Source organism: Pristiophorus japonicus, chromosome 1, assembly GCF_044704955.1.
Source record: "Pristiophorus japonicus isolate sPriJap1 chromosome 1, sPriJap1.hap1, whole genome shotgun sequence".
Taxonomy (NCBI): Eukaryota; Metazoa; Chordata; class Chondrichthyes; family Pristiophoridae; genus Pristiophorus; species Pristiophorus japonicus.
In genome coordinates, this window is record NC_091977.1 from 41,247,417 (window position 1) to 41,275,317 (window position 27,901).

Here is a 27,901-nt window from a genome sequence, read left to right on the forward strand (position 1 = left end):
GGGGCCACTACCGCCTCCTGGGATATTGCCCGGAAGTTCGCGTTAGCGCCCCGGGACGCCGCACAACCGCCGATGATGTTATCGTCATGCACGCCGACACTTCACTGCCCCGTGCCATCCCCTTAACGCACCGCGGGGCAAATTGCCCCATGGGCCGCAAGCTGGCGCGAGGGAATGTCACCACTACCTTCACGGGTAGAGAAGCTGGCCGCCCTCTGTTCTCGGGGCGCTCCTTAAAGGGGAAGGCGCCAGCGTCCCAGGCCGCCATATTTTTTTGCCTGCCGACTCGTGGGTCAGCTCTACGATGGCGCCCAAGCGTGGTCCCGGCCACCATTGTGAAGCCAGGCACTTCATTTTGGCCTGGTCGCACGCTCCCCTCATGAAGGCCATCAGAGGCCTTGCAGAGAGCCGGGTCCCTCCCCTTTAAGTGAAGGGGAGGGGTGTTGAGTTGCGTCAGCACGACACAGAGCATCCGCGTAACGCTTCCCTCAGCACCCCAGTAACTGCCTCCAAAGGAAGTGGAGCATACGAGATTGCGCTCTGCTTCCTTTGAGGGGTGATGAGGGCAATTCTCGGCCCCAGATGGTTACTGACCCCAATTGGGGTGCAGGGCAATTTCACCCCCCCCTACTATCGCTGTAACATCCTGCAACTCTCAGATTTCTCGGCTCCTAAAATTTTGCCCATTTGTACATCCCCACTTTTAGTCGTCCACCATTGGCGGCCGTGCCTTCAGCTACTGAGGCCCTAAACTTTGGAATTCCCTCCCGCAGCCTCTCGGCCTTCCTACCTCTCCTCCTTTAAGACGCTCCTTTAAAATCTACCTCTCTTCTGTCCCAATATGTGGCTCGATGGCAAATTTATTTGATAACACTCCTGTGAAGCACCTCGGGACATTTCACTACTTTAAAAGCGCCATATAAATGCAATTTAATGTAGGTTATTGTTATGGGGGTAAGCAGGTGGCCAACATTTCAACAATTCCAGTGCCAATCTATAATCTGTCTTTTGGATCAAATGTTAAACCAAGTCTATCCTCTTATGTGGGCAGAGAAGATCCCATGGCATTAATTTGAAGAGGAGCAGGCAAGCTCTCCCCAGTGTCCTGGCCAATATTTATCCCTCAGCCAACACCACAGATGATCCTGGTCATTTACCTTATTGTTGTTTGTGGGACATTGCTGCGTGCAATTTGGCTGCCGTGTTTCTGACATTACAACAGTGACTACACTTTTTTTTTTTAAAGTACAAAATTGGCTGTAAAGCACTTAACGATATCCCCTGCATTCGTGAAAAACGCTATATAAATACAAGGCTTTCTTGTTGGTATGAGTCATGCCCAAGTGGAGCCCTTCTGATTCTTCCCTTGATGCCTGTCTATAGGTATTTTCCCGTCTGCTTCCTCCTGTCAGCGTGACCAATTCTGAATAATTCATGTGACATCCGCCAGACAGACCCTTGTCCTTTCACATCAATGTGCCACCACATTGCAGACCTGGACCATGTATTTAAACAAACTTTAACTTTCTTCTCACCACCACCTTCTCAGGGCAACTCGAGATGGGCAATAAATAAATGCATCCTGAGACCAGAATCTAAACTAGCTTTTTCCATGCTGGGAAGGAGTAAAAGGAAATGAAGCGAATCCCTTTCAATAAACAAGCTTGCGGTTTTTTTTCATGCTTCACTAATCATTCCTGCTTCTAAATCAGCCCGAGTTCACCGAGGTTTCCATCTACTTCATCTTTGATGAACTTGACAGGTAGATGATTGGACACCGACTGCAGTTTTAAAGGGGAAATTATTCAGCCACAATTTTTCTTTTAGTATTTTTGACAGATTGACTGCACAGGGCAACTGATCTGTTTTCAAATACTTGTTAATATGAGCTGTTTTACAGTACTCCTGTATTGAAGAAGACATCACACAAAGCTCTTGCTGTTTAGTTACTGCTGTAATCGCCGCAGTTGGCTGGAGGTTCCTGTGGGTGGTGAGACAGCCTCAATTATCATTGATTTCTTTTTCTGTTTCGGAACTTGCTGTTGTATTCAAGTTCCTCAGTTGACAGATCTTTCTGAGCCAAGGTTCAAACTTATTTTGACAGCACTTATTCGGAAATCTTCTTTACGGGATGGATGCTAACATACTTGAGGCACTTAAATGTGCTTTACTTTGTCGTAGAGCAATTGCATTGGTTTGTCTTTTGGTGGTTTGTAACCAGGAAATTGCACCTTTCTGTTCTGCGGCAATCTTTAGTAGCTTGACGCCAGGTTTACTGTATGCCTAGGAATGCATGGGAGCTGTGTGGTACAATGGAGTTTATCATAGTTTTTTTTTTAACTACCATGACCAGGCTTGATTGAAAATCTTCTCTTTACCAATGATAAGAGTTTGACACAACCTAGTGGAGATGAGTCCAGTGTCAATCTCACCATAATTTGGCACTAAGTTGGCAGTCTCACTGAGATGGGCAACAGAGAGGGTTTGGTGTGACAAATGAAAATGGGCAAAGTTGTTTGTTTGACTTTGGGGTTAGGGCACAGTTGGGGGAAGTTGAAGGAATCTCTTCCTGAACTGTATCAGAGTGCTCGAGGCTGGTACAAAGTACAAAAGGGTTCCATTCCCTAAGACCTACTGAACATAAGAACAGTCAATGGTGAGAAAATGCTCTTCGACCCTCAAATAATTTAACTCTTTCAGCAAAAATTTGACATCCTTTTGATAAGCACAAAGCACATACAGGTACAATGTCTGAAATCTGAAAACTTTGGGACCGAGACCGGGCCACTTTTTGGATTTTTCCGGATTTCGGAACTTGCTGTTGGCGCTCCTCGCCGATCCACCGATCCTCGCCGTACATGGCCCCCCACCCCGCCTGCGTTTTTTTACCGGTTTCCTTGTCCCTTGCCGCCCGATGTCACCATCTTGGCCCCCTCAAAAATGTCCAGTTTTTGGACAATTCTGATTTTCGGCCAGCCGGATTTGAGGCATTGTACCTGTACTCCCCTCCCTGCCACACAATATACATTGTACAAGTGTATTAGGAGGTAAGCTCCATACTCTACTGCTCCGTAGGTCAATATGCAGTGTGCACCATTGAATATTCAAGTAAAATCCAGTTCAAATTGGCTATTTGAAATCCAGACACTATGTTTTCCACTCCCCAGTTTGCATGTGACAAGACATTCAAGCTCAGCAAGTGACTGAGCTGTTTGATCACATGTCCCACAAAGGCGACTGTATGTAGTGTTTTACAGAGCAGTTACTGCATGACTTATAAGATGTATACCCTGGGAGCACCACCAGATTCTAGGTAGCATGGCTTATCATTGCACATAGCCTCTGGCTTTCATCTGTGGAAACTTCAGTCCAAGTTTAGTTCAATGAAGGAAGATAATTGCCTTCTATTTATGACCACTCCTGTTGCTCGTTGTCAGTCAACAGTTATATAGCTTCGCTGAATTGAAGGACATCAATTGTTCTTGCACATATTTTGTATCCGAGGTGATCTAATTTGAGATTTTAAAACATGGAACTTTCTTGTTCTACATTTATTTCCATTTTATCGCCTCCCCATTTCTCCTCTCCTGAGCTTATTGAGTTTCTGTTGGGGTACAATCCCACAGCATCAGCCAACCTTGTTTGCATCAGACAAGTGGCCATTACACATTTGTGAGCCTTTATAATGCATGTCGGCAGACTAATTCCCCCCCCCCCCGCTCCTCCCCATGGAGGGCATCACATCTAAACTGACGTCTCTTCACTTGATGTCCACTCCTGACCATTTCCAGCAGGGTTCAGTGGATAGCTGAACCGTGGCTCATCTTTCGCTTTCCAACCTGTGGGCACTGAGACAGTGGAATCCTGATGGCCCAGGATGGGTAAGTATCTCGGAATGGGTAGGGTTAGAATCACCCTCGCCTCCCCCCTCCCCCTCCCCCCTTTCTCCTATCCCGTCCTGTTATTTGACTGTACCTATTTCAGAGTCAGATATGCAGAATTTAAGGTGTCTGAAGATGGAAATGTTACATTTTACAGCGGGTTCCGACTGAAGTTTCTCAAGAGTCCTACAAAATTGCTCTTGACCGATATAATTATAAATTCTGACATAAGACTATTAGATTTTTTTTCCTCCCTTCTGAAGTGAAGCTGAAGAAATGACGACACTGAAGGATTTAATCTTTTTAGCTTTGCATATTAAGAAAAAAGTGAGTTATTGTTATGTTGGAAAAATGCTTCATAGTTTTGGTACCTGGGTTAAATATAGTCCAGAGTTGAGGAATTAAGGTCTTTCTCTGAAGAATCACGTGAAGTGCTTTAAATAATTCTTGTATATGGAAGTTGTTTGAGAAAACTAGAGGGCAAACATTTTAACATCTCTGTTCAGAGGGGGAGAATAGGATAAATTGGGTATCTGTAGACTGTAGACCAATTAGCCTAAAATCAATAGCGGGTAAGCTTCTAGAGGCCATAAATGTGATAAAATTAATGCTCAACTTAGACATAAAGAAAGAAAGGCTTGCATTTATAACGCAAGATCCCACGAACAACAATGTGAAAATTACCAGATGATCTGTTTTAGTGATATTAGTTGAGGGATAAATATTGGCCAGGACACCGAGGAGAATTCACCTGCTTCCCACGGCATGTTTTGTGTCCACCTGAGAGGGCAGAATGGGCTTTGGTTTAACATCTCATCTTGAAGACAGGACTCTGACAGTGCAGCACTCCCGCAGTAGTGCACTATAGTGTCGGTTTAGATTATTGTGCTCAAGTCTCCAGGGTAGGACTTGAACCCACGACCTTCTGACTCACAGGCGACAACGCTACCCAATGAGCAAAAGCTGAGTCCACAAATAGATTTATTAAGGATGAAATACATCCTAGACTGTTGAACAGAGTAAAAGAGGAAATAGCAGAGGCATTGACCATCATTTTCCAGTCCTCTTTGGATTTTGGCATGGTGCTGGAGTGTGGTACCCTTGTTTAAGAAGGGAGAAAGGGATAGGCCGAGTAATTACAGGCCTGACAACCTAACCTCAGTGGTGGGAAAATTATTGGAAGAAATCCTGAAAGACAGGATAAATCTACATTTGGAAAGGCAAGGATTAATTGGGGACAGTCAGCACGCATTTGTTAAGGGAAGATCGTGTTTGACTAACCTGATTGAATTTTTTGAGGAGGTAACTAAGAGGGTAGGACGAGGGTTGTGCATATGGACTATAGCAAAGCTTTTGATAAGGTCCCACATGGTAAACTCGTAAAGAAGGTTAAGGCCCATGGGATCCAGGGCAAAGTGGCAAGTTGGATCCAAAATTGGCTTAGAGGTAGGAAGCAAAGGATAATGGTTGATGGATGTTTTTGTGAGTGGAACGATGTTTCCAGTGGGCTTCCGCAGGGCTCAGTACTGGGTCCCTTGCTTTTTGTGGTATATAGCAATGATTTAGATTTGAATATAGGGAGTATGATTAAGAAGTTTGTCGATGACACTAAAATTGGCTGTGTGGTTAATAATGAAGAATAAAGTCATGGACTGCAGGAGGATATCAATCCACTGGTTAGGTGGGCAGAGCAGTGGCAAATGGAATTTAATTCGGAGACGTGTGAGGTAATGCTTTGGGAGGGCTAATAAGGAAAGGGTATACACATTAAGCGGTAGGCCACTTAATAGTGTAGATGAACAAAGGACTCTTGGAGTGCTTGTCCACAGATCCTTGAAAGTAGCAGGCCAGGTGGATAAGGTGGTTAAGAAGGCATACGGAATGCTTGCCTTTATTGGCCGAGGCATAGAATACAAGAGCAGGGAGGTTATGCTTAAATTGTATAATACTCTCGTTAGGCCACAGCTGGAGTACTGCGTGCAATTCTGCTCACCATATTATTGGAAGGACGTGATTGCACTAGAGAGGGTGCAGAGGAGATTTATTAGAATGTTGCCTGGAATGGAAAATCTTAGCTATGAGGATTGATTGGATAGGCTGGCTTTGTTCTCATTGGAACAGAGGAGGTTGAGAGGAGACCTCATTGAGGTGTACAAAATTTTGAGGTGCCTGGATATAGTCGATAGCAAGGGCCTATTTCCATTGGTGGAGGGGTCAATTACGAGGGGGGCATAGTTTTAAGGTGGTTGGTGGAAGGTTTAGAGAGGATTTGAGGGGGGGCGGCTTCTTCATGCAGAGGGTTGTGGGGATCTGGAACTCGCTGCCTGGAAGGGTGGTGAATGTAGAAGCCCTCATCACATTTAAAAGGTGCTTGGATGGGCACTTTAAAGTGTTGTGACCTGCAGGGTTACGGACCTAGAGCTGGTAATTGGGATTAGACTGGATAACCTCTTGTTGGCCGGCGCAGATACAATGATAAATATTGCACGGAATCGATTACGGCCAGGGTGATGATCTGGACTAGTTCCGATCGCCTGGATGGGTCGGAGAGGAATTTTCACTTTTTTTTCCCCCCAATTGGCCTGGGTTTTTATCTGGGTTTTGCCTCTCCCAGGAGATCACATGGCTCCGGTTGGGGTGGAATGTAGAATGTTTCAGTGTAAGGGGTGTCACAGTTGTGTGGGGCGGACTGGTTGGGCTGGGTGCTCTTTACTTGTCCGCCATTGTTCATTGTTCACTGGTTTATATGCAACCTTCAGGGCTGCTGACCGAGGGCCATGTGGCTCTTTGTTGGCCGGCGCGGACACGATGGGCCGAAATGGCCTCCTTCTGCGCTGTAAATTTCTATGTTTCAACATGATTTGACAAATGTAATCGTTTTTGAGGAAATAATGGGAAATGCAATGGATATTGTTTAGAGCACTCATACACAGTGCAAGGAAGTTGAGGGCTACTTAATCACTAAAACATTGCGGCCACTTCCTTGTTTCACAAGGGAATCATTTAGGTGGAGTGATTTTGCTGTCACATATTTAAAAGTTGGCAGAATGTACCAACTCAATCTACTAACATTAACACTGAATAAGAAAGGAAATAAATCCAGCACAATGAATGTTGTGTGTAGATTTTCAAAAGGAATTTGATAAGGTGCCACATAGGTTGTGAGGTGGAATGCACTACCGGAGTTAGTGATTGAAGCAGAGACAGTGTCAACATTTAAAAATAGGTTAGATAAGTGGTTGAAGGAAAGGAAGGTAAAGGGATATGGGAACAAGACAAGTAAATGGGATTAGGACTCATCATCATAGGCAGTCCCTCGGAATCGAGGAACACTTGCTTCCACTCCTAAAGTGAGTTCTTTGGTGGCTGAACAGTCCAATACGAGAGCCACAGACTCTGTCACAGATGGGACAGATAGTCACTGAGGGAAGGGGTGGGTGGGACAGGTTTGCCGCACGCTCTTTCCATTGCCTGCGCTTGATTTCTGCATGCTCTCAGCGTTGAGACTCGAGGTGCTCAGCACTCTCTCGGATGCACTTCCTCCACGTAGGGCGGTCTTGTGCCAGGGACTCCTAGATGTCAGTGGGGATGTTGCACTTTATCAGGGAGGCTTTGAGGGTGTCCTTGTAGCATTTCTGCTGCCCACCTTTGGCTCGTTTGCCATGAAGGAGTTCCGAGTAGAGCACTTGCTTTGGGAGTCTCGTGTCTGGCATGCGGACTATGTGGCCTTGCTAGCGGAGCTGATCGAGTGTGGTCAGTGTTTTAATGCTGGGGATGTTAGCCTGAATGAGAACGCTGATGTTGGTGCGTCTGTCCTCCCAGGGGATTTGTAGGATCTTGCGAAGACATCGTTGGTGGTATTTCTCCAGCAACTTGAGGTGTCTACTGTACATGGTCCTTGTCTCTGAGCCATACAGGAGGGCAGGTATTACTACAGCCCTATAGACAGTGGTGGCAGGATAGATGGGCCTGGCCTTCAACACACTTTTCCTCAGGCGACCGAAGGCTGCACTGGCGCACTGAAGGCGTTGTTGGATCTTGTCGTTGATGCGTGCTCTTGTTGATAGGAGGCTCCTGAGATATGGGAAGTGGTCCACAGTGTCCAGGGCCATGCCGTGGATCTTGATGACTGGGGAGCAGTGCTTTGCGGTGAGGACAGGCTGGTGGGGAGGACCTTTGTCTTACGGATGTTTAGTGTAAGGCCCATGCTTTCGTACGCCCTAGTAAATACATCGACTTACTAGGAGTGCAGCCTCTGTATGTGCGCAGACGCAGGCGTCATCCGTGTACTGTAGCTCGACGACAGAGGTTGGGGTGGTCTTGGATCTGGCCTGGAGACGGGGCAGGTTGAACAGGTTCCCACTGGTTCTGTAGTTTAGTTCCACTCCAGTGGGGAGCTTGTTGACTGTGAGGTAGAACATGGCAGCGAGAAAGATTGAGAAGAGGGCTGGGGCGATGACGCAGCCCTGTTTGACCCCGGACGGACGTGGATTGGGTCTGTAATGGATCCATTGGTAAGGATCACGGCCTGCATGTCGTCGTGGAGCAGGCGGAGGATGGTGACGAAGTTTTGGGGGCATCCGAAATGGAGGAGGACACTCCATGGACCCGTGAGGTTGACAGTGTCGAAGGCCTTTGTAAGGTCGAAGAAGGCCATGTATCAGGGCTGGCGCTGTTCCCTGCATTTTTCCTGTAGCTGTCGCGCTGCAAAGATCATGTCCGTTGTATCCTGAAGGGGACGAATTCCACTCTGTGACTCTGGGAGGAGCTCCTCGGCCATGGGAAGAAGACGGTTGAGGAGGACTCGAGCAACGACTTTCCCAGTGGCTGATAGGGAGATTCCTCTGTAGTTGCCGCAGTCAGACTTGTCCCCTTTTTTAAAGATGGTCACGATTACTGCAGCTCTGAAATCACCCGGCATGCTCTCCTCCCTCCAGATGAGAGACATTAGGACTAGATTGGGATTGGGACTACTGCTTGTGTGGAGGATGAACGCCAACATAGACTGGTTGGGCCTAATGGCCTGTTTCAATATTGTAATTACTATGTAGTTCTGTGTTTGAATCTAGGGCTGTACTGTATGCACCTATGAGTATGCTCACAGGTTTGAAGGGTGTTGCACGGAGCAGTCCCAAGCAATAAGTTTTTAAGTCAGTTCACGGGCTTCAGGGCCACCTGTAATTTCTGCGCTCTAGAGGAGTCCGTGTTCCACATTTATGTGTAATGTGCGAGGTTGCAGCCCCTCTTCCAATATCTGAAGGGGCTGCTCCTCAAATTCTGGTTGCACTTCAGTCCCACACTCCTGATCTTTGGGCACCCTGTGCGGAGGGGAGCGGGCAGGTTGGAAGGCCTCCTCATAGGACTGCTCCTTGGCATCAACCGGTCCAGGCAGCGGGCGGTCGAGGGGGTCGTTCAGCCCAACTGCCTGCCTCCCTTCCACGGTTACATCTGAGCCAGGATGCCCCTGGAGATGGAGCACGCGGTGTCCATCGGTACACTCGCGGCCTTCCGCAAGAGGTGGGCACCGAGGGACTGGAGTGCATCATTTCAACCGGGAATAGAATTTTAATTTGATTTAATTTTATTTGATTTGACAAAGGTTCCCTTAATGTTGAATTGTTAATTTGTGTTTTTGGTACCCTAAAAAAAAAACAAGGGGGCACTTGATTGAAAGTTTCTGGAGTGTGACCTCCCTTTAATTAGGGGCACTTGTATTAATGTTCCTACACAAAATAGTTGTAGAGCTGTTGAGTTAGGAGTGGCTTAGCCAGTTCACAAGATGTTCACAAGACTCAATAAAACGACAGTCAGTTGGGTTCATTCAGGGGATCCACGATGAGGTAGGTGGTTGTGAGCCTGGTGGATGAACTGGTAATGTGTAGTCTGATTGTTAAACCTTTGCTAATAAACCAACTAGTTCTTAACGGCAATGTGTTAAGAACATAAGAACATAAGAATTAGGAACAGGAGCCCCTCGAGCCTGCTCCGCCATTCAACAAGATCATGGCTGATCTGGCCGTGGACTCAGCTCCACTTACCCGCCTGCTCCCCGTAACCCTTAATTCCCTTATTGGTTAAAAATCTATCTATCTGTGACTTGAATACATTCAATGAGCTAGCCTCAACTGCTTCCTTGGGCAGAGAATTCCACAGATTCACAACCCTCTGGGAGAAGAAATTCCTTCTCAACTCAGTTTTAAATTGGCTCCCCTATATTTTGAGGTTGTGCCCTCTAGTTCTAGTCTCCCCGACCAGTGGAAACAACCTCTCTGCCTCTATCTTGTCTATCCCTTTCATTATTTTAAATGTTTCTGTAAGATCACCCCTCATCCTTCTGAACTCCAACGAGTAAAGACCCAGTCTACTTAATCTATCATCATAAGGTAACCCCCTCATCTCCGGAATCAGCCTCGTGAATCGTCTCTGTACCCCCTCCAAAGCTAGTATATCCTTCCTTAAGTAAGGTGACCAAAACTGCACGCAATACTCCAGGTGCGGCCTCACCAATACCCTATACAGTTGCAGAAGGACCTCTCATCCCAAATCTGGGGAATGGGTCCATGTGTTGCTATGAATTCTTAAGCAAAGAACTCATGAAGCAACTCGATTACAAGGGCCCGCCTAAAGGATCAGTTAAGATGGTCATTTAAATTGTTAAAAATGATTGGTCAGACTTACTTGTGGATCCCTCCCATAGAGCAGCAAGTTGCCACTCCAAATTCCCACCACTTCCATTTGTTAGTTTCTCTGTAGCACTGCTACTGGCATAGGCACCTACCCATATTTATTAATGGACCCATTACCCAGATTTGGGATGAGATCATGGCACAATTGCACCCCCAGAATTTTGAATCTGTGGTGTCTGGTTTTGATCATCCACTTTACAAAGGATGCTAAAACCATGAAGAGGCCGTAAAAGAGAATGACTCACATTATAGCAGGCACAAAAAGCTCCAGTTAGCTTTTTTCACTGGAATAGAGAAGGTTAAGAGCAGAACCATTTCCCTGCGCTTTCCTCACACCATTAAAATGTTTCTTTTTCAAAGTGTTTAGCTCTTTCAGGGAGCTGGCTCAGACATGATGGGTCACATGGGCTCCTTCTGTGTAATAAAAATTTCGATGTCATTGCATCTTTCTTTGGCAGCCCCACCTCGTGAACTCCCCTTCCCCAGCTAAATCACACAGTACATTTGGAATTCCCAGCAATGTGTTGTTCCTCACAGTTATCTATGGTGCAATTTAAATGGCGGCAGCACGCAAGAATAATGAATGAAAGTGTTACTTGGAAACTTCTCCATTTCTGCTTCTTCACAGCGATGAGACACAAGTAAAGTTTTGTTGATGTTCAAAGAGAAAGAAGAGAGGCTAACATAAATTAATTAACCTAAAATCGGGCTGTTCCCTTGGGGATGGGCGATTGTCCTTGCCCAACTTAAGTGGTAGCAGCAAGCAAGAATAATGAAGGGGTGTTCATTCGATGGCCAACACTGTGGCAGAGGGTGTTCAATGTGGGGAATTGTGAGGTCATCCACTTTGGGCCGAAGAAAGATCAGATCGGAGTATATTGTAAATGGTAAAACTTTAGGATCTGTAGGGGAGTAGAGAGCTTTAGGCATTCATGTACAGAAATCAGTCAAAGCTAGCGGATGGGCACAGAAAATAACGAATGGACTGTTCGCCTTTATCCCAAGGATGCTGGACTACAAAGGGACAGAAGTTATGCTAAAGTTGTATGAAACTCTGGTTACACTGCATCTGGAGAACTGCGTTCAGTTCTGGACACGGCACCTGAACATGGCTATACTGGTCTTGGCAGTGCAGATTCACCAGAATGATAGAGGGCTAAAAGGGTTAAATTATGAGGACAAGTTGCATAGACTAGGCTGGTATTCCCTTCAAATAGAAAATTAAGGGGTGATCTAATTGAGGTGTTTAATATAATGAATGAATTTGATAGGGTCACCTCTAACCAATAGCTTTATAAAAATGACAGTGGCTTGTTTTCATAAAGCGTCATAAAACTCATGAAGCATGAACCACACACACACATAGTGTAGTGCTTAAACACAAACCTGATCAAGCATTGCAAGCAGCCATTAAAAGTGCAGTTCCATTTTTTAGCTGATCTATAAAGACTATTCATTGCAAAAGAACTCTTGGTCACCTGAAAAATCACCTCGGGTCGTATTAAAATACACTTGGTTACATTTTAAAGGGGAAAGTGGATGCCCAAGGGACATTAGAAGGTCATGATTTGATCAAGTGGTCCAGATCATGAACATGAACTGGGTATTGCACGTCAGGAAAGATACATTGGCCTTGGGAAGCGGGTGCAGCGCAGATTCACCAGAATGATGCTGGGGCTAAAGGGGTAAAATTATGAGGACAGGTTGACTAGACTAGGCTTGTATTCCCTTGAGTATGGAAGATTAAGGAGTGATCTAATGAGGGGGTTTAAGATGATTAAAGGATCTGATAGACTAGATAGAAACTATTTCCTCTGGTGGGGGAGTTCAGAATAGGGGGGAGGGGGGGAATTACCTTAAAATTAGCGCTAGGGCATTCAGAGTTGCTGTCAGGGAGTACTTCTTCCCACAAAGGGTAGTGGGAATCTGGTACTCTCTTCCCCAAAAAGTTGTTGCAGCTGAGTCAATTGGAAAATTAGATTGATAGATTTTGTTATGTGAGGATATTAAAGGTTCGGATCCAAGATGGATGAAATGAGTGAAGATACAGATCAGCCATGATTTAATAGAAATATGCAACAGGCTTAAGGAGCTGAATGGCCTACTCCTGTTCCTATGTTTTCTTCTCTGTACCACACCCAGATGATGTACCTAGACATGGGAACAGCAAATTCAAGCACATTTGGGTGTCATTTCTTGATTGTGCCTAAAGCGGAAACTCTACCCCATTGTGTTTACTCTCACTCGGCATGTGAGTAAGCTCTGAGAAAGAAGGGGAAAGTCAGTGAAGTCATTAATTATCACCGAATGATACAGCACAGAAGGAGGCCTTTCAGCCCATCGTGCTTGTGCCGGCTCTCTGAAAGATCCATCCAATTAGTCCCGTAGCCCTGTCATTTTTTTCTCCTTGAATTTTGTATTCAATTCACTTCTGAAAGTTAGTTTTGAATCTGCTTACACTATTCTTTCAGGCCATGCATTCCAGTTCATAACAACTCGGTGCGTTTAAAAAAAAATGTTTCCCCCTCTCCTCTGATTCTTTTGCCAACTACCTTAAATCTGTGTCCTCTGGTTGCCAACCCTTCAGCTATTGGAAACAGTTTCTCCTTATTAACTCTATTAAGATCCTTCATGGGATTTTGAACATCTCTATTAAGTTCCCCCCCTTAACCACCTCTCCTCGAAAGTGAACAACCACAGCTTCTCTTGTCTCTCCACGTAGCTGATGTCCCACATCCTTGGTACCGTACCATTCTGGTGAATCTCCTCTGCACCTTGTCTCAGGGCTTGACATCCTTCCTAAAGTGTGGTGAGCAGAATTGGACACAATACTCCTGCTAGGGCCTGACCGGTGATTTATAAAGGTTTAGCACAACTCCCTTGCTTTTGTACTCTATGCCTCTGTTTATAAAGTCAAGGATCCCGTATGTTTTTTTAATAGTCTTCTCAAATTGTCCTGTCACCTCCTTCAATACCCAGGTCTCTCTGTTCCTCTCGAACCGCACAGAGTGTTGCAATAGGGTGCTTGTATTTTTTTTTTTTACTTGAGTTACACAAGGTTACACCTTTACTGGCATTAAAAAAAAATAGAAAGCACATCATTCAAATGCACTATGTGTTTCTGGTTTTTTGTGTATATACATATATAATGTTCCCTGATTGCTGTTTACGATGCTGATGGTAAATGCTTCCCCTGACTCCTTTAACGTTTTTATATCTCATTTCTGCACATAGAAAATTAGCAAAGCAGGCAGTTCTTGAAAATGGGCATGACAACCTTATAGAGATGGATGTTTTTACTCCACCGTGTCACGATGGGAGTTACGGGGACGGGTATGTCATTCTGAAAAACTAAAGCAAAAAGTGATGCGAGCTGGCAGCATAGAATCCTGCACTGTAAGGAGAGTACAAACAATCATTCTCTGTCAAACCACCTTTTCATTTTCTTTTTGATGACATTTCGAGGCCAGCGACTCTTTCTCTGATTTCTCTTTACAACCAAGCTAAATTTCTAAACGGAGCAACACTCTCTTATGTGGCAATAAAGCAAAATCACTCGCCTGACAGCCTAGCAACAACGCATTTTCCATTCAGACCAGCCAGTCTGCTATTGTGCAATAATAATTGAAGCTGTTTAGATAAGTCTTTTCATTTTAATTATTATCATTAGCTTTCAAAGCATCTAATTTCCAACTGAAATGCTTTTTTTTCTGTTTGTGATTTATTTGGTAAATGTTCAGTCTGCAAAATGAAGTCGTCCTTGGATTTTTTTCTGTGAATAGATCTTTTTAAAACCAGCTAAGTAGGGCAGGCCCCAGCTTTTGTAAGTATCCATGTTGCATTCACATTCAGTCCTAACACAATTGGGATTGATTCTCCAAAACGACATTCTTTTGGTGGAAGAAGCACAACCATCATTAGTGGAGGAATTTTTTCATGTGTCTGAGGTTTTTTTTATTCGTTCATGGGATGTGGTTGTCACTGGCAAGGCCGGCATTGATTGCCCATCCCCAATTGCCCTTGAGAAGGTGGAGGTAAGCCGTCTTCTTGAACTGCTGCAGTCCATGTAGTGAAGCTACTCCCATACTGCTGTACACTTTCGAGCGATTTGGTACATCTGAGTGGCTTGCTAGGCCATGTCACAGGGCAGTTAAGAGTCAACCACATTGCTGTGGGTCTGGAGTCACAGATAGGCCAGATCGGGTAAGGACGGCAGATTTTCTTCCCTGAAGGACATTAGTGAACCAGGTGGGTTTTTATGATGATCCGGTAGTTTCATGGTCACCATTACTGACAGTAACTTTCAGTTCCAGATTTATTTAATTAACTGAATTTAAATGGTGGGGTCATATTGGTGCTACTTCACTGCTAATTTCCAGTAACAACCAAACAATCTGAAAGAAAATGAGGGGATGTTCGAAGCTCCCAACAGAGAGGGAATTTCAAAAGTCCACTTGCTGGTTCTATATTTGGGAGGGCTTGTCTGGTCCCGTGTTAAATTATAGGGTTTTCAACCAAGGGATCATGGTTCAAATTCTCCTCCCCATCATTAAGTTCTCGGGTGAATGATTCCCTTGGGCAATGGGCTCACCAAAAGTGGGCTGCAGTCAACGGAATAGCGCTGAGAAGTTAGCTGGAGTTCCAGCTGAAACATGTTCTGCATCTGCACTGATTAGACACTGATGGCCCTGAGTTTATTGAAGAGGTAATGAAATGTTATTACATCTCCTGCATCACAGCCAAGTCTGACCCTGCCCGTACCTGAGGTTCAGACACACATCTTCCAACACAAGTCTGTACAGTGACCGGAAGCAGAACCCTTTGCTGATTTTTCTCTCCATAGTTTAGAACCACTGAAGCCGAATTATTTTGTCCCTATGGCTGGCCCAATTTAGATCAGTTCGCTGAACATAGAACCTGCAATTTTCCTGATCTATATATGTCCCAGTTTCACAATAGGCAGTGCAGTGAGCCATTGCGGAAGCTGCTCTTTTTTGCCTGTCTCGTCAGCAAACTGTGGCATCAGAATATTTTTGTATCTCCTGATGGGAAAAGGTGAAAGAAACTTACATTTATGTAGTGCTTTTTATGACCTCAGGACAAGTCAACACACTGAGGTGCAGTCATTGTTGTTGCGTAAACAAATATGGCAGCCAATTTGAGGTCTCACAAGCAGAAATTGAGGTGAATGGCTTAGAGGAGGCATAGAAAATAGGTGAGGAGCAGGCCATTCGGCCCTTCGAGCCTGCACCACCACTCAATATGATGATGGCTGGTCATGCAACTTCACTACCCCACTCCTGCATTCTCTCCATACCCCCTGATCTCTTTGGCCGTAAGGGCCATATCTAACTCCCTTTTGAATATATCCAATGAACTGGACTCAACAACTTTCTGTGGTAGAGAATTCCACAGGTTCACAATTCTCTGGATGAAAATGTTGGATAGGACATCAAAAGAACACTCTTCTGTCCTTTCTCCATGAGTTTCTTTACATCCACCTGAACAGGCCAAAGAGTCCTCATTTTAATGTTTCATGTGAAGGACAGCTGGGACAATGTGGCAATCCCTCAGTTCTGCACTGGTCTTAACCTAGATTATGCACACAAGTCCTGGAATGGAGCTTGAACCCACAGTTTTCTAATTCAGGGCTAAGAGTGCTGAACCAAGCTGAAACTAGTCTTTTTCTTTTGGCCACTCATCCAACCAGATGAATATTCTGAGGCATTTACTAACATAGCTTCACAGAAAATAGTGCCACTGTTCTTAATATGTCACTGCGTGCTAAGCACATAATAAAAGCACTTTTAACATAGAAAACATCTCAAGGTGCATCTCTGAATGGGAGGCCAGGCTCGGATAAAACACTTACTAAACCCATCCACTTCTTCAACTCCCTCTCCTCCTTTAAGACCCCCTTTAAAACACATCTCTAACTACATTTTTAATCATTCCCCCACCTAACTCATTGTTTTTTTTGGCTCATCATCCATGTTCCTCATGCCACTGTGACTAACCAGTGGATGCTTTTCTGTGTTAAAGCCACTATAAAATGCAAGTGGTTATTGTTATAGGAGGAGGTAGAAGGGATGGCAGAGGTGACTGTAGGCATAATCGAAGAGGCTTTTGAAAGGGGACAAGAAAAAAGGGGGTTTGGGAACAGAATTCGAGGGTACGGGAACGGAAAGATCTGCCCCCGATGGCAAAGCAGTGTTTATGCAATGCCACTATTTAAAACTCAGCCTACTGAGTGCAGGTCCTAACAGGAAAAAGCAACAGTAACTTATAATGACCTCAGAAACCCACACACCAAAGAGCCCGAAGTTGCCAGAATCACATATTTACCTAAAATCCCATTACCTAGGCTAGCAGACAAGTGATTTTGGGACTCGGATGGTGTATTCATTAAAAGTGCCCAGACATTAGCATTATAATGGCAAAGCAATTTCAAGGACATAGACTGATTACATTGGAGGTTGCAGTAAAAAATTAATTGGAATATATACCAACGCACTTCCTTTAGAAATGAATACAATTTGTTAAATTGCAGCCTGATTTTGCCCTGAAGTGGATTTGATCTTTACCTTGCTGATAGCTCGTGTCACAGCTTGCATCATGTTCTATCTGTTTCTTTTTAATTCCCTGTCCTGAATGTAATATTTGTTTGCATTAATGTCTTAAAGAAAAGTGCAGTTGAGAATTGCTTAACTTTGCTAATTTTTTTGTTCTTTCGTCTGTTACTTTTAATTTGCAACAGCAAGCTGGCCTTAAGATTAGTTAATTTGCAGATGAGGCCGCAAATGAACCCTGACATTATATGTTGTACTCTCTCATGTACCATCTGCATGAAGGTTATAAATGCTTTTCGTGGTTATCTTCTCTGCTGCTGTCTCAGATATAATTGCTGTGCCTTGTGTTTTAAATCTCATTATTCATATAAATTGTTAACTTTATATTGAGAAAATCTGTCAGCTTCTATGTAGCACTTGCTTAAAATGGAGCTCCCCTCGTAATTGAGTTAATAGCTGCACAACTTAGAATAAAAATGAGCCATAGATCAGGAAGTTGCAGATTTGACCCCATCCCACTTAGGTTTGTTATGTTCATTGGCCTCGGTGATAAGCACAGAAGAACCCTGCGAGTCTGCTCCACCATTCATTACGATCATGACTGATCTTTGATCTCAACTCCACCTTCCAGCCCGATCCATATATCCCTAGAGTCCAAAAATCTATCAATCTCCGCTTTGAATATACTCAATGACTCAGCATCCACAGCCCTTTTGAGTAGAGAATTCCAAAGATTCAAAGCCCTCTGAGTGAAGAAATTCCTTCTCATCTCAGTCTTAAATGGCCAACCCCTTATCCTGAGACTATCCCCCTAGTTCTAGACTCCCCAGCCAGGGAAAATAACCTCTCAGCATCTACCCTGTCAATCCCCCTCAGAATCTTACATGTTTCAATGAGATCACCTTTCATTCTTCTAAACTGCAGAGAGTACAGGCCCAGTCCATTCAATCTTTCCTCATAGGACAACCCTCTCCTCCAAGGGATCAATCCCAGTAATGATGGCGGTCGAGGAGCTGGAATAGGCCTCAGTGCCCATGGGCTACGAAGGGGAAAAGGTATTCTCGTGGCTTTCTGTTTGGATTCTCGCTGACGGGATACAGCGTGCCCACGGACACTCACTGTCTGTGTTTACACTTGAAGAATGGAGGCTTGAGTAAGGCACCCATGGATGAAAGCATCTTCAGGATTAGCGAGGAGAAATCTGGAAGCCAGGAAATTTGAAAGAGGAAGGTATAGAGAGAACCTGCTTGGGTAAGCTGTGGGACCTCATAAATATCTTAATGTGAAGCTGTCTGGATTGTTCACAAGCACGGAGGTAACAAGTGAGCTCTGGACTGCCTCATGAGTAGAGATATTTATCATACTTCACCACTGTCCATCAAGCGTTCTGTTTAAGCCGCACAAATATAATGCAATCATTTTTAAGCAAATTTGTTTTGATGGCATCACAAGCTTGGCGATGTGAGTAATAGCTCCTCAGTCCCCAGGCACTGCTGTGGCATAAATATTGTAATCGTTTATGGTTAATGACAAGACCTCTTGAATGGAGGTTGGACAGGTATTCTCGTCAGTGAGATGATATTACTGACATCAACCTGCATATCAAGAGGATGAAACCAATAATTTCAGAAGATGTTGCTGCATTAGGGAGATTTTTACATATACATAGAATTTACAGCACTGAAATAGGCCATTCGACCCAACAGATCTATGCCTGTGTTTATGCTCCATGCAAGCCTCGTCTCGTGCCTTCCTTCATCTCACCCTGTCAACACATCCTTCTATTCCTTTCACCCTCACGTACTGACCTAGCTTCCCCTTAAATTCATCTATGCTCTTCACTGCAACTACTCCCTGTGGTCGCAAGTTCCAGAAATGCGAGGGTATACATATCAGGAAAGGATGAACAGGCTGGGTCTTTTTTCTCTTGAGGGGTGACCTAATAGAAGTGTTTAAAATCATGAAAGGTTTTGATAGAGTGGACACAGAGAGAATGTTTCTACTTGTGGGGAAGAGCATAACTAAAGGCCCTCAAATAAGATAGTGGCCAAGAAATCCAATAGGGAATTCAGAAGAAACTTCTTTACCGAAAGATTAGTGAGAATGTGGGGCTCGCTACCACAGGGAGTGGTTGAAGCGAATAGTATTAAAGGGGAGGCTGGACAAGCATATGAGGGAGAAGGGAATAGGTTATGCTGATAGCTTTCGATGAGGAAAGATGGAAGGAGGCTCGAGTGGAGCATAAACACTGGCATGGACTGGTTGGGCCGAATGGCCTGTTTCTGTACTATATATCCGATGTAATTCCACATTCTAACCACTCTTGAGTAAAGAAGTTTTGCCTGAATTCCCAATTGGATGTATTGGTGACAATCTTATCGTTTTGGTCTGTCCAATAAGTGGAAACATCGGTCCCGAAGTTCAGTGCCGCTGGAAAGCGGGTGCTCCCCCCACCTTTTTGTGGCCATTAGCGCTGACATTTTTGAGTAGCTGGGCCACCCCATATTCAGCTCCAAAAGTGAACAAATGAGTTCCAGTGCCAATGAACCCTTCCAAAGTGGATTTTTCAGCGGTGAGGTTGTCTTAATTTGAGCGTTATCACCACTGAGAAATTCAACATGCAGGTCAGGGTTTCGAACGAGCCAGCTGCTCCCTGGCCTTTTTAAAGGCAAGGCCCTGAGGGGGGGGGTGGGTGCAGAGAGAGCCAACTGGTTCACTGATATGGAGCTGGAGACACTGATGGCCGGTGTGGAGGACAGAAGAAGAATATTGTTTCCTGACGTGGGGATACCTGCAGACAGGCAGTAAATGCATGGAGAGAGATTGCAGAGGAGGTGTCGGGCACCTCCATAAATGTGAGGACGCACCCTCCCAGGAGGGTGCTGGCCAGTCTGCACCCGGCCCTTCCATTGTGGCGATGGGTCGACGCCTCCTAGCTGTGGGGCGACAGGGATCTACCTCCTCCTCCTCCTTCTCCTGTGGTACTGCTGGCTCGACCTCCAGCGGCTGTCCCCTCATGATGGCCAAGCAGCAGACCACAACGATTATGGAGACCCGTTGAGAAGAGTACTTCAGGGTGCCACCAGAATGATCCAGGCACCGGAATCTCTGCTTAAGGATGCCTATGAACTGCTCAATGATGTACCTGGTGGCACAATCAGCATCATTGTATGCATGCTTTGTTCTGGGGTTTCCGCAGTGGAGTGAGCAGCCAAGTGGACAGGGGAGATCCCTTGTCCCCAAGCAGCCAACCGCAATCCTGATTCGGGCCGGTGAAGACGGCGGGCATACTGGTCTGGCACAGAATGAACAACTCATGGCTGCTGCCTCCCTTGCCCGCTGCCTGTCTGCACGGTGCTGACGACGATGCCTTCTCCTTGGTGCTGCTCTACTTCTGACCAGGTGTTGTTCTCCCAACACTCCTCCCATCCTCAGGGTGAACCCTGCCAAGCAGGTCTCTGCAGCCCAAAGGCCTCCACTAAAGAGTCAGACCTGAACGTTGTACAAAAGTACAGGGGTATGTGCAAACCTCTGAGCAGCACTCAGCAGGTTTAATGCAGCCAAAACAATTAAAACTATATCAAGAGATAAAGACTGCGGACCATGGAAAATGAAATAAAAACACTAACAATGAATAAAACTATATTGAAAGATAAATACTGCGGATGCATGCTGAAAAATGAAATAACAATAATAAGTCATAAAACTTTTTACCTACCGAAGGGCTCCAGCAGTGTCGCGTTCAAGCACCGCATTGAAAACCTCCCGGGGACACTGCCGGGAAAAGTTCTGCCTTTTCCTCGGTGAATTTTGCTGTGGTAGTCCCTTTCCAGCGGCCTGCACACTGCAAAGCTCACTGCTGGAAACCTCCCTTTACAACGACTTCACCGCGCCGTTTTCGGCGGAAGTGAACACTGCTCAAATCCCCCCCTCCCGCCCCCTGAGCTGAATATGGCTCTGGGAGAGAAAAGTACCCGACCGCGGCGACCCATCGATTTTTTTCGGTCGACCGCCGAAACTCCGCGGTCGCCGTCCCTTCGGGGACGGTGAATTTTGGCCCCATCTTCTCTTCTTCTACCCTGTCGAACCCTATCAGGTCCCTTCTCAAACTTCTCTTTCCTAGAGAAAACAGCCCCAGCCTGTTTAATATTTACTGCTGGTTATAACCCCTCAGTCCTGGTATCACCCTTGTAAATCTGCTTTGCACCTTCTCTCGTGCTTCTTTATCCTTTTTAGTAGTGTGGAGACCAGAACTCTGCACAGAATGCCCAAGTGTCGTAAGCAGTTTCCGTTCCAGTAACAGGGTACCATAAAATTAACTCTGCTCAAATGTGCAATCACGGAATGAGCCCCGCATTCTGTGCTTTTTCGGATTTCTGTTCCAGTCTTTAGCTGCACATTGTATACGGATGTAACATGTTTTAGAGGCAGACGCAATTCATGACCTGATGAGATTATTTCCTTTGCCATAGTATGGGCTGTCCCGCTTCCAAATCTGATCAAATGTCTGACCAGGCACTTTACCAGTCAGCAGTAACCTTTTAGAATGCTGACGGTCTCACTACACCACAAGAAACTGTTAGCTGTCACCAAAAATAATTTCCTCCTGTGTAATGAAAGCTTTTGGTTCCTTCACTCTTCCTCATCCCCTGGTTTCTCTCCACTACTCAAATTTAGTGACTCTTTCTGGGCCGTGGTTCCACTGGCATGAGCACCAATTTTCACCTCATCCAAGTGACCATTCTGTAGGAGATAAAAACTACGCTGGGGGCACAAAACAGCCAGTAGCTTTTTGACCGCCATTTTACACCCCGCCTGGTTTTCCTTTCCATTTACTTAATTGGAAAAGAAAATCAGACGGTGTGTAGCTGATCTACTACCGCCCATTTTGCGCCCTTGCCATAGTTGAATTTCTCCCTATACATGTCTAAACAAAGGCAGTGAGTTCTGGCAGAATATTTGACTGTGGAAACAGCACACCCGAGTTCAATCTCGTTCTCACCCAACATGCACATTTTCTAGCCCTGGGTCACTGGATAGGAGCAGGCTCGTGGGGCCATATAGCCTACTCCTGCTCATATTTCTTATGTTTTTATGATAGCGATACAGAGGAGACTGAATGATTCTACCTCTCATCCCTAACCCGGGTGCACCGAGAGGTTAATTAAAGTGTTCCCACCGCTACCTGGCTGAGATACAGGAACACAGAAGGGACAAAGGATTGAGCGGGAAACATTTGGTCAACACAGTGGGCAGTGCATTTATCTACTGGGGGAAGGGGAGGGTGAGTGCCACTGTTCACTTTAATTTTTTTTGACCGAGCGGGCCATTTAACTTGCTGCAGTGGCCTCCCATACGCGGTATCTCTTCCAGCGGCAGCAGCTTGTAAGCGGCCTGCATGGGACCTCCCAATTGGTGCACCTTAGGGGGAACATTGGTGGGTGCAATGAGGAAATGTCAATGAGTGAAGCATAGTGTAGTTTGGCGTTGTCCAACACTTTTCCGGACAAGAATTTTTGGCACGGTTCACTCATCACGATTTCCTGGGCATGGATTGCAGCGGTGTGAGAACTGGTGCTTGTCTCAGACGTTTTATCATTCAGTATATTCCTTCATTAATATTAGCCCACTGTCAAGTCTGTACCCATGTCATTGCTAATAAAATGTGCCACGCACTGATGTTATTAAAAAAAGTTTTAATTCTACTGCATACACGGCCTTAAAATGTTAATTGTCACGGGAAATACTGTTGAAGAATGACCTGGCGAAATAGGACAGGCGAGAGCGGGAAACAAAAAGGTTTGTGTGTGAAAAGCAGATTTGAGAATGGATAGTAACTGAGGTTTAAAAAAAAACAGAAAACGTTGGAAATACTCAGGTCAGGCAGCATCTGTGGAGAGAGAAACAGAGTTCTGTGGCAAGTGTAGGGCAGGAAAATGGCGGAGGGGAGGAAAGAACTGAGGGGGCTCAACAAGATAGATGCAAAGAGGATATTTCCACTCGTCGGGGAATCTAGACCAAGGGGCATAGTTTAAGAATAAGGGGTCGCCCATATAAAAAGGAAATGAAGAAGAATTTCTTCTCTCTGAATGGTAAATCTGTGGAATTTTCTGCTCCAGAGAGCTGTGGAGGCTGGGTCATTGAATATATTTCAGATGGAGATAGACAGATTTTGAATGATAAGACAGGTGAAGGGTTATGGGGAGCGAGCAGGGAAATGGAGCTGAGCCCATATTCAGATCAACCACTGGCGCTGCGCATGGATTCACTCTGGAGCATCCGCGATGCTGAGGATGTCGTGAATAGCACATTTAGTGAGTTAGTCACACCGCAGGTAAAGGTTACAAAGGCAGATAGGGAATGGGTGACCATGAGGCAGTGCAGGAGTCCCCTGCGGTCATCTCCCTCCAAAACAGATATACCACTTTGGATACTGTTGGGAGAGATGGCTCATCAGGGGAAGGCAGCAGCAGCCAAGTTCATGGCACCGTGGTGGCTCTGCTGCACTAGAGGGCAGGAAAAAGAGTGGGAGAACTATAATGGTAGGGGGTTCTATTGTAAGGTGAATAGATAGGTGTTTCTGCAGCCGCAATCGAGACTCCAGGATGATATATTGCCTCCCTGGTACAAGGGTCAAGGATGTCTCGGAGCGGCTGCAGGGCATTCTGGAGGGGGAGGGTGAACAGCCAGTTGTCATGGTGCATATAGGTACCAACAATATAAGTAAAAAAACAGGATGAGGTCCTGCAAGCTGAATTTAGGGAGCTAGGAGTTAAATTTAAAAAGTAGGACCTCAAAGGTAGTAATCTCAGGATTGATACCAGTGCCACGTGCTAGTCAGAGAAGAAATAGCCAGGATAGTTAAGATGAATACCTGGCTTGAGGAATTCAAGGGAGGGAGGGATTCAAATTCCTGGGACATTGGAACCTGTTCTGGGGGAGGTGGGACCAGTACAAACCGGACGGCCTGTACCTGGGCAGGACCGGAACCGGTGTCCTAGTGTTTGCTAGTGCTGTTGGGGAGGGTTTAAACTAATATGGCAGGGGGTTGGGAATCTATGCAGGGAGACAGAGGGAAGTAAAATAGGGGCAGAAGCAAAAGGTAGGAAGGAGATGAGGAAAAGTGGAGGGCAGAGAAATCAAAGGCAAAAATCAAAAAGGGCCACATTACAACATAATTCTAAAAGAACAAAGAGTGTTAAAAAAACAAGCCTGAGGGTTCTGTGTCTCAATGCGAGGAGCATTCATAATAAGGTGGATGAATTAACTGCGCAGATAGCTGTTAACGGGATATGAAGTAATTGGGATTACGGAGACATGGCTCCAGGGTGACCAAGGCTGGGAACTCAACATCCAGGGGTATTCAATATTCAGAAAGAAAAAGGAGGTGAGGGTAGTGTTGCTGGTTAAAGAGGAGATTAACGAGGAATAAGGAAGGACATTAACTTGGATGATGTGGAATCGGTATGGGTAGAGCTGCGGAACACCAAAGGGCGGAAAACGCTAGTGGGAGGTGCGTACAGACCACCAAACAGTAGTAGTGAGGTTGGGGATGGCATCAAACAGGAAATTAGGGATGCTTTCAATAAAGGTACAGCAATTATCATGGGTGACTTTAATCTACATATAGATTGGGCTAACCAAACTGGTAGCAATATGGTGGAGGAGGATTTCCTGGAGTGGATAATGGATGGTTTTCTAGACCAATATGTCGAGGAATCCACTCGAGAGCTGGCCATCCTAGACTGAGTGTTGTGTAATGAGAGAGGATTTAATGAGCAATCTTGTTGTGCGAGGCCTCTTGGGGAACAGTGGCCATAATATGGTAGAATTCTTCATTAAGATGGAGAATGACACAGTTTATTCAGAGACTAGGGTCCTCAACTTAAGGAAAGGTAACTTCGATGGTATGAGACGTGAATTGGCTAGGATATACTGGCAAATGATACTTAAAAGGTTGACGGTAGATAGGCAATGGCAGACATTTAAAGATCACATGAGTGAACTTCAACAATTGTACATCTGTGTCTGGTGTAAAAATAAAACGGGGAAGGTGGCTCAACCGTGGCTAACAAGGGAAATTAGGGAGAGTGTTAAATCCAAGGAAGAGGCATATAAATTGGCCAGAAAAAGTAGCAAACCTGAGGACTGGGAGAAATTTAGAATTCAGCAGAGGAGGACAAAGGGATAAATTAGCAGGGGGAAAATAGAGTATGAGAGTAAGCTTGCAGGGAACATTCAAAACTGACTGCAAAAGCTTCTATAGATATGTGAAGAGAAAAAGATTAGTGAAGACAAATGTAGGTCCCTTGCAGTTAGAATCAGGTGAATTTATAATGGGGAACAAAGAAATGGCAGACCAATTGAACAAATACTTTGGATCTGTCTTCACTAAGGAATACACAAATAACCTTCCGGAAATACTAGGGGACCGAGGGTCAAGCCAGAAGGAGAAACTGAAGGAAATCCTTATTAGTCAGGAAATTGTGTGAGGGAAATTATTGGGATTGAAGGCTGATAAATCCCCAGGGCCTGATGGTCTGCATCCCAGAGTGCTTAAGGAAGTGGCCCTGGAAATAGTGGATGCATTGGTGGTCATTTTACAACATTCTATAGACTCTGGATCAATTCCTATGGATTGGAGGGTAGTTTATGTAACCCCAATTTAAAAAAAAAAAAGAGGGAGAGAGAAAACAGGGAATTATAGACCGGTTAGCCTGACATCGATAGTGGAAAAATGTTGGAATCAGTTATTAAAGATGTAATAGCAGCACATTTGGAAAGCAGTGACGGGATCGGTCCAAGTCAGCATGGATTTATGAAAGGGAAATCATGCTTGACAAAACTTCTGGAATTTTTTGAGGATGTAACTAGTACAGTGGACAAGTGAGAACCAGTGGATGTGGTGTATTTGGATTTTGAAAAGGCTTTTGAAAAGGTCCCACACAAGAGATTAGTGTGCAAAATTAAAGCACATGGTATTGGGTGTAATGTATTGTCATGGATAGAGAACTGGTTGACAGACAGGAAGCCAAGAGTAGGAATAAATGGGTCCTTTTCAGAATGGCAGGCAGTGATTCGTGGGGTACAGCAAGGTTCAGTGCTGGAATCCCAGCTATTTACAATATACATTAATGATTTAGACAAAGGAATTGAATGTAATATCTTCAAGTTTGCAGATGACACTAAGCTGGGTGGCAGTGTGAGCTGTGAGGAGAATGCTAAGAGGCTGCAGGGTGACTTGGACAGGTTAAGTGAGTGGGCAAATGCATGGCAGATGCAGTATAATGTGGATAAATGTGAGGTCATCCACTTTGGTGGCAAAAACAGGAAGGCAGAATATTATCTGAATGGTGACAGATTAGGAAAAGGGGAGGTGCAACAAGACCTGGGTGTCATGATACATCAGTCATTGAAAGTTGGCATGCAGGTACAGCAGGCAGTGAAGAAGGCAAATGGCAAATTGGCCTTCATAACGAGAGGATTTGAGTTTCGGAGCAGGGAGGTCTTACTGCAGTTGTACAGGGCCTTGGTGAGGGCACACCTTGAATATTGCATACAGTTCTGAGGAATGACATTCTTGCTATTGAGGGAGTGCAGCAAAGGTTCACCAGACTGATTCCCGGGATGGCAGGACTGACATATGAAGAAAGACTGGATCTACTAGGCTTATATTCACTGGAATTTAGAAGAATGAGAGGGGATCTCATAGAAATATATAAAATCCTGATGGGATTGGACAGGTTAGATGCAGGAAGAATTTTCCCGATGTTGGGGAAGACTAGAACTAGGGGTCACAGTCGAAGGATAAGGGGTAAGCCATTTAGGACCGAGATGAGGAGAAACTTCTTCACTCAGAGAATTGTGAATCTGTGGAATTCTCTACCACAGAAAGTTGTTGGAAGCCAGTTCATTAGATATATTCAAAAGGGAGTTAGATGTGGCCCTTACTACTAAAGGGATCAAGGGGTATGGAGAGAAATCAGGAATGGGGTACTGAAGTTGCATGATCAGCCATGATCATATTGAATGGTGGTGCAGGCTCGAAGGGCCGAATGGCCTACTCCTGCACCTATTTTGTATGTTTCTATGGCGGAGCAGGCTCGATGGGCCTAATGGACTACACCTGCTCCTATTTCTTATGTTCTTATGTGATAGGGTGGGAGGCAGAAGAGAATAAGCGATAAAAGGAGATGATAATGGAGCAAGTTAGGAAACAAAAGATGAGTCTAGATAGTAACTGAGGTTGTGTGTGGCCCAGTGGTTTAATATTGGGTTTTCAACCAGCACCTGAGTTTGAATCCTCATAGCTTCAAAATGCCTCAACGTGTGCAATCTTCAGCAGCTGACTCACCTTAGAAAGGCTCCAGTATATCAACTGCTAAATGTCACTCAGCATTGTTGGGAAATCCAGTGCGAAAAGACCAACATGACCCCCTAACCAAGTCTGCAGGAATTGCACTCTCCTGCCCCAGGCTGATGATAGAGGTTGATATTATCTCTAAGTTGGCCTTTGATTTTAGGCTGACTAAGCGAGCGCTTGTCTCAGTTGCAGACCCATGCTGCGCTATGGGGACATCAGCCTGGCGCTGATGGTGCATGGCTGTGCACCTGAATCCTGTTGCAAATGACATCGAGCCCTTGCGAATTGAGTAGTTTCACTCAGGACTGAACTTTTCTCTGTAGCTTCAACCCTGAACATTTTGTAATCTCAGAATGAAATAGTTGTAAATTGATAATTCTTGCAAACTAATTTAACAAAAAT

At 45.1% G+C, this 27,901-nt stretch overlaps 1 protein-coding gene across 7 annotated transcripts in view; it reads left to right on the plus strand.

The window, feature by feature from the left end:
- Positions 1–27,901, plus strand: part of LOC139262996 (teneurin-3-like) — a 924,456-nt gene that overhangs the window by 679,721 nt on the left and 216,834 nt on the right. For 6 of the 7 annotated variants that reach the window (XM_070878430.1, XM_070878446.1, XM_070878464.1 and 3 more), the window contains one exon: positions 13,802–13,900. The exons of the other annotated variant lie outside the window; for it this stretch is intronic. In XM_070878430.1, the coding sequence (XP_070734531.1) occupies positions 13,802–13,900 (99 nt within the window). The remainder of the gene's footprint in view (positions 1–13,801; positions 13,901–27,901) is intronic. 7 annotated transcript variants of the gene reach the window in all.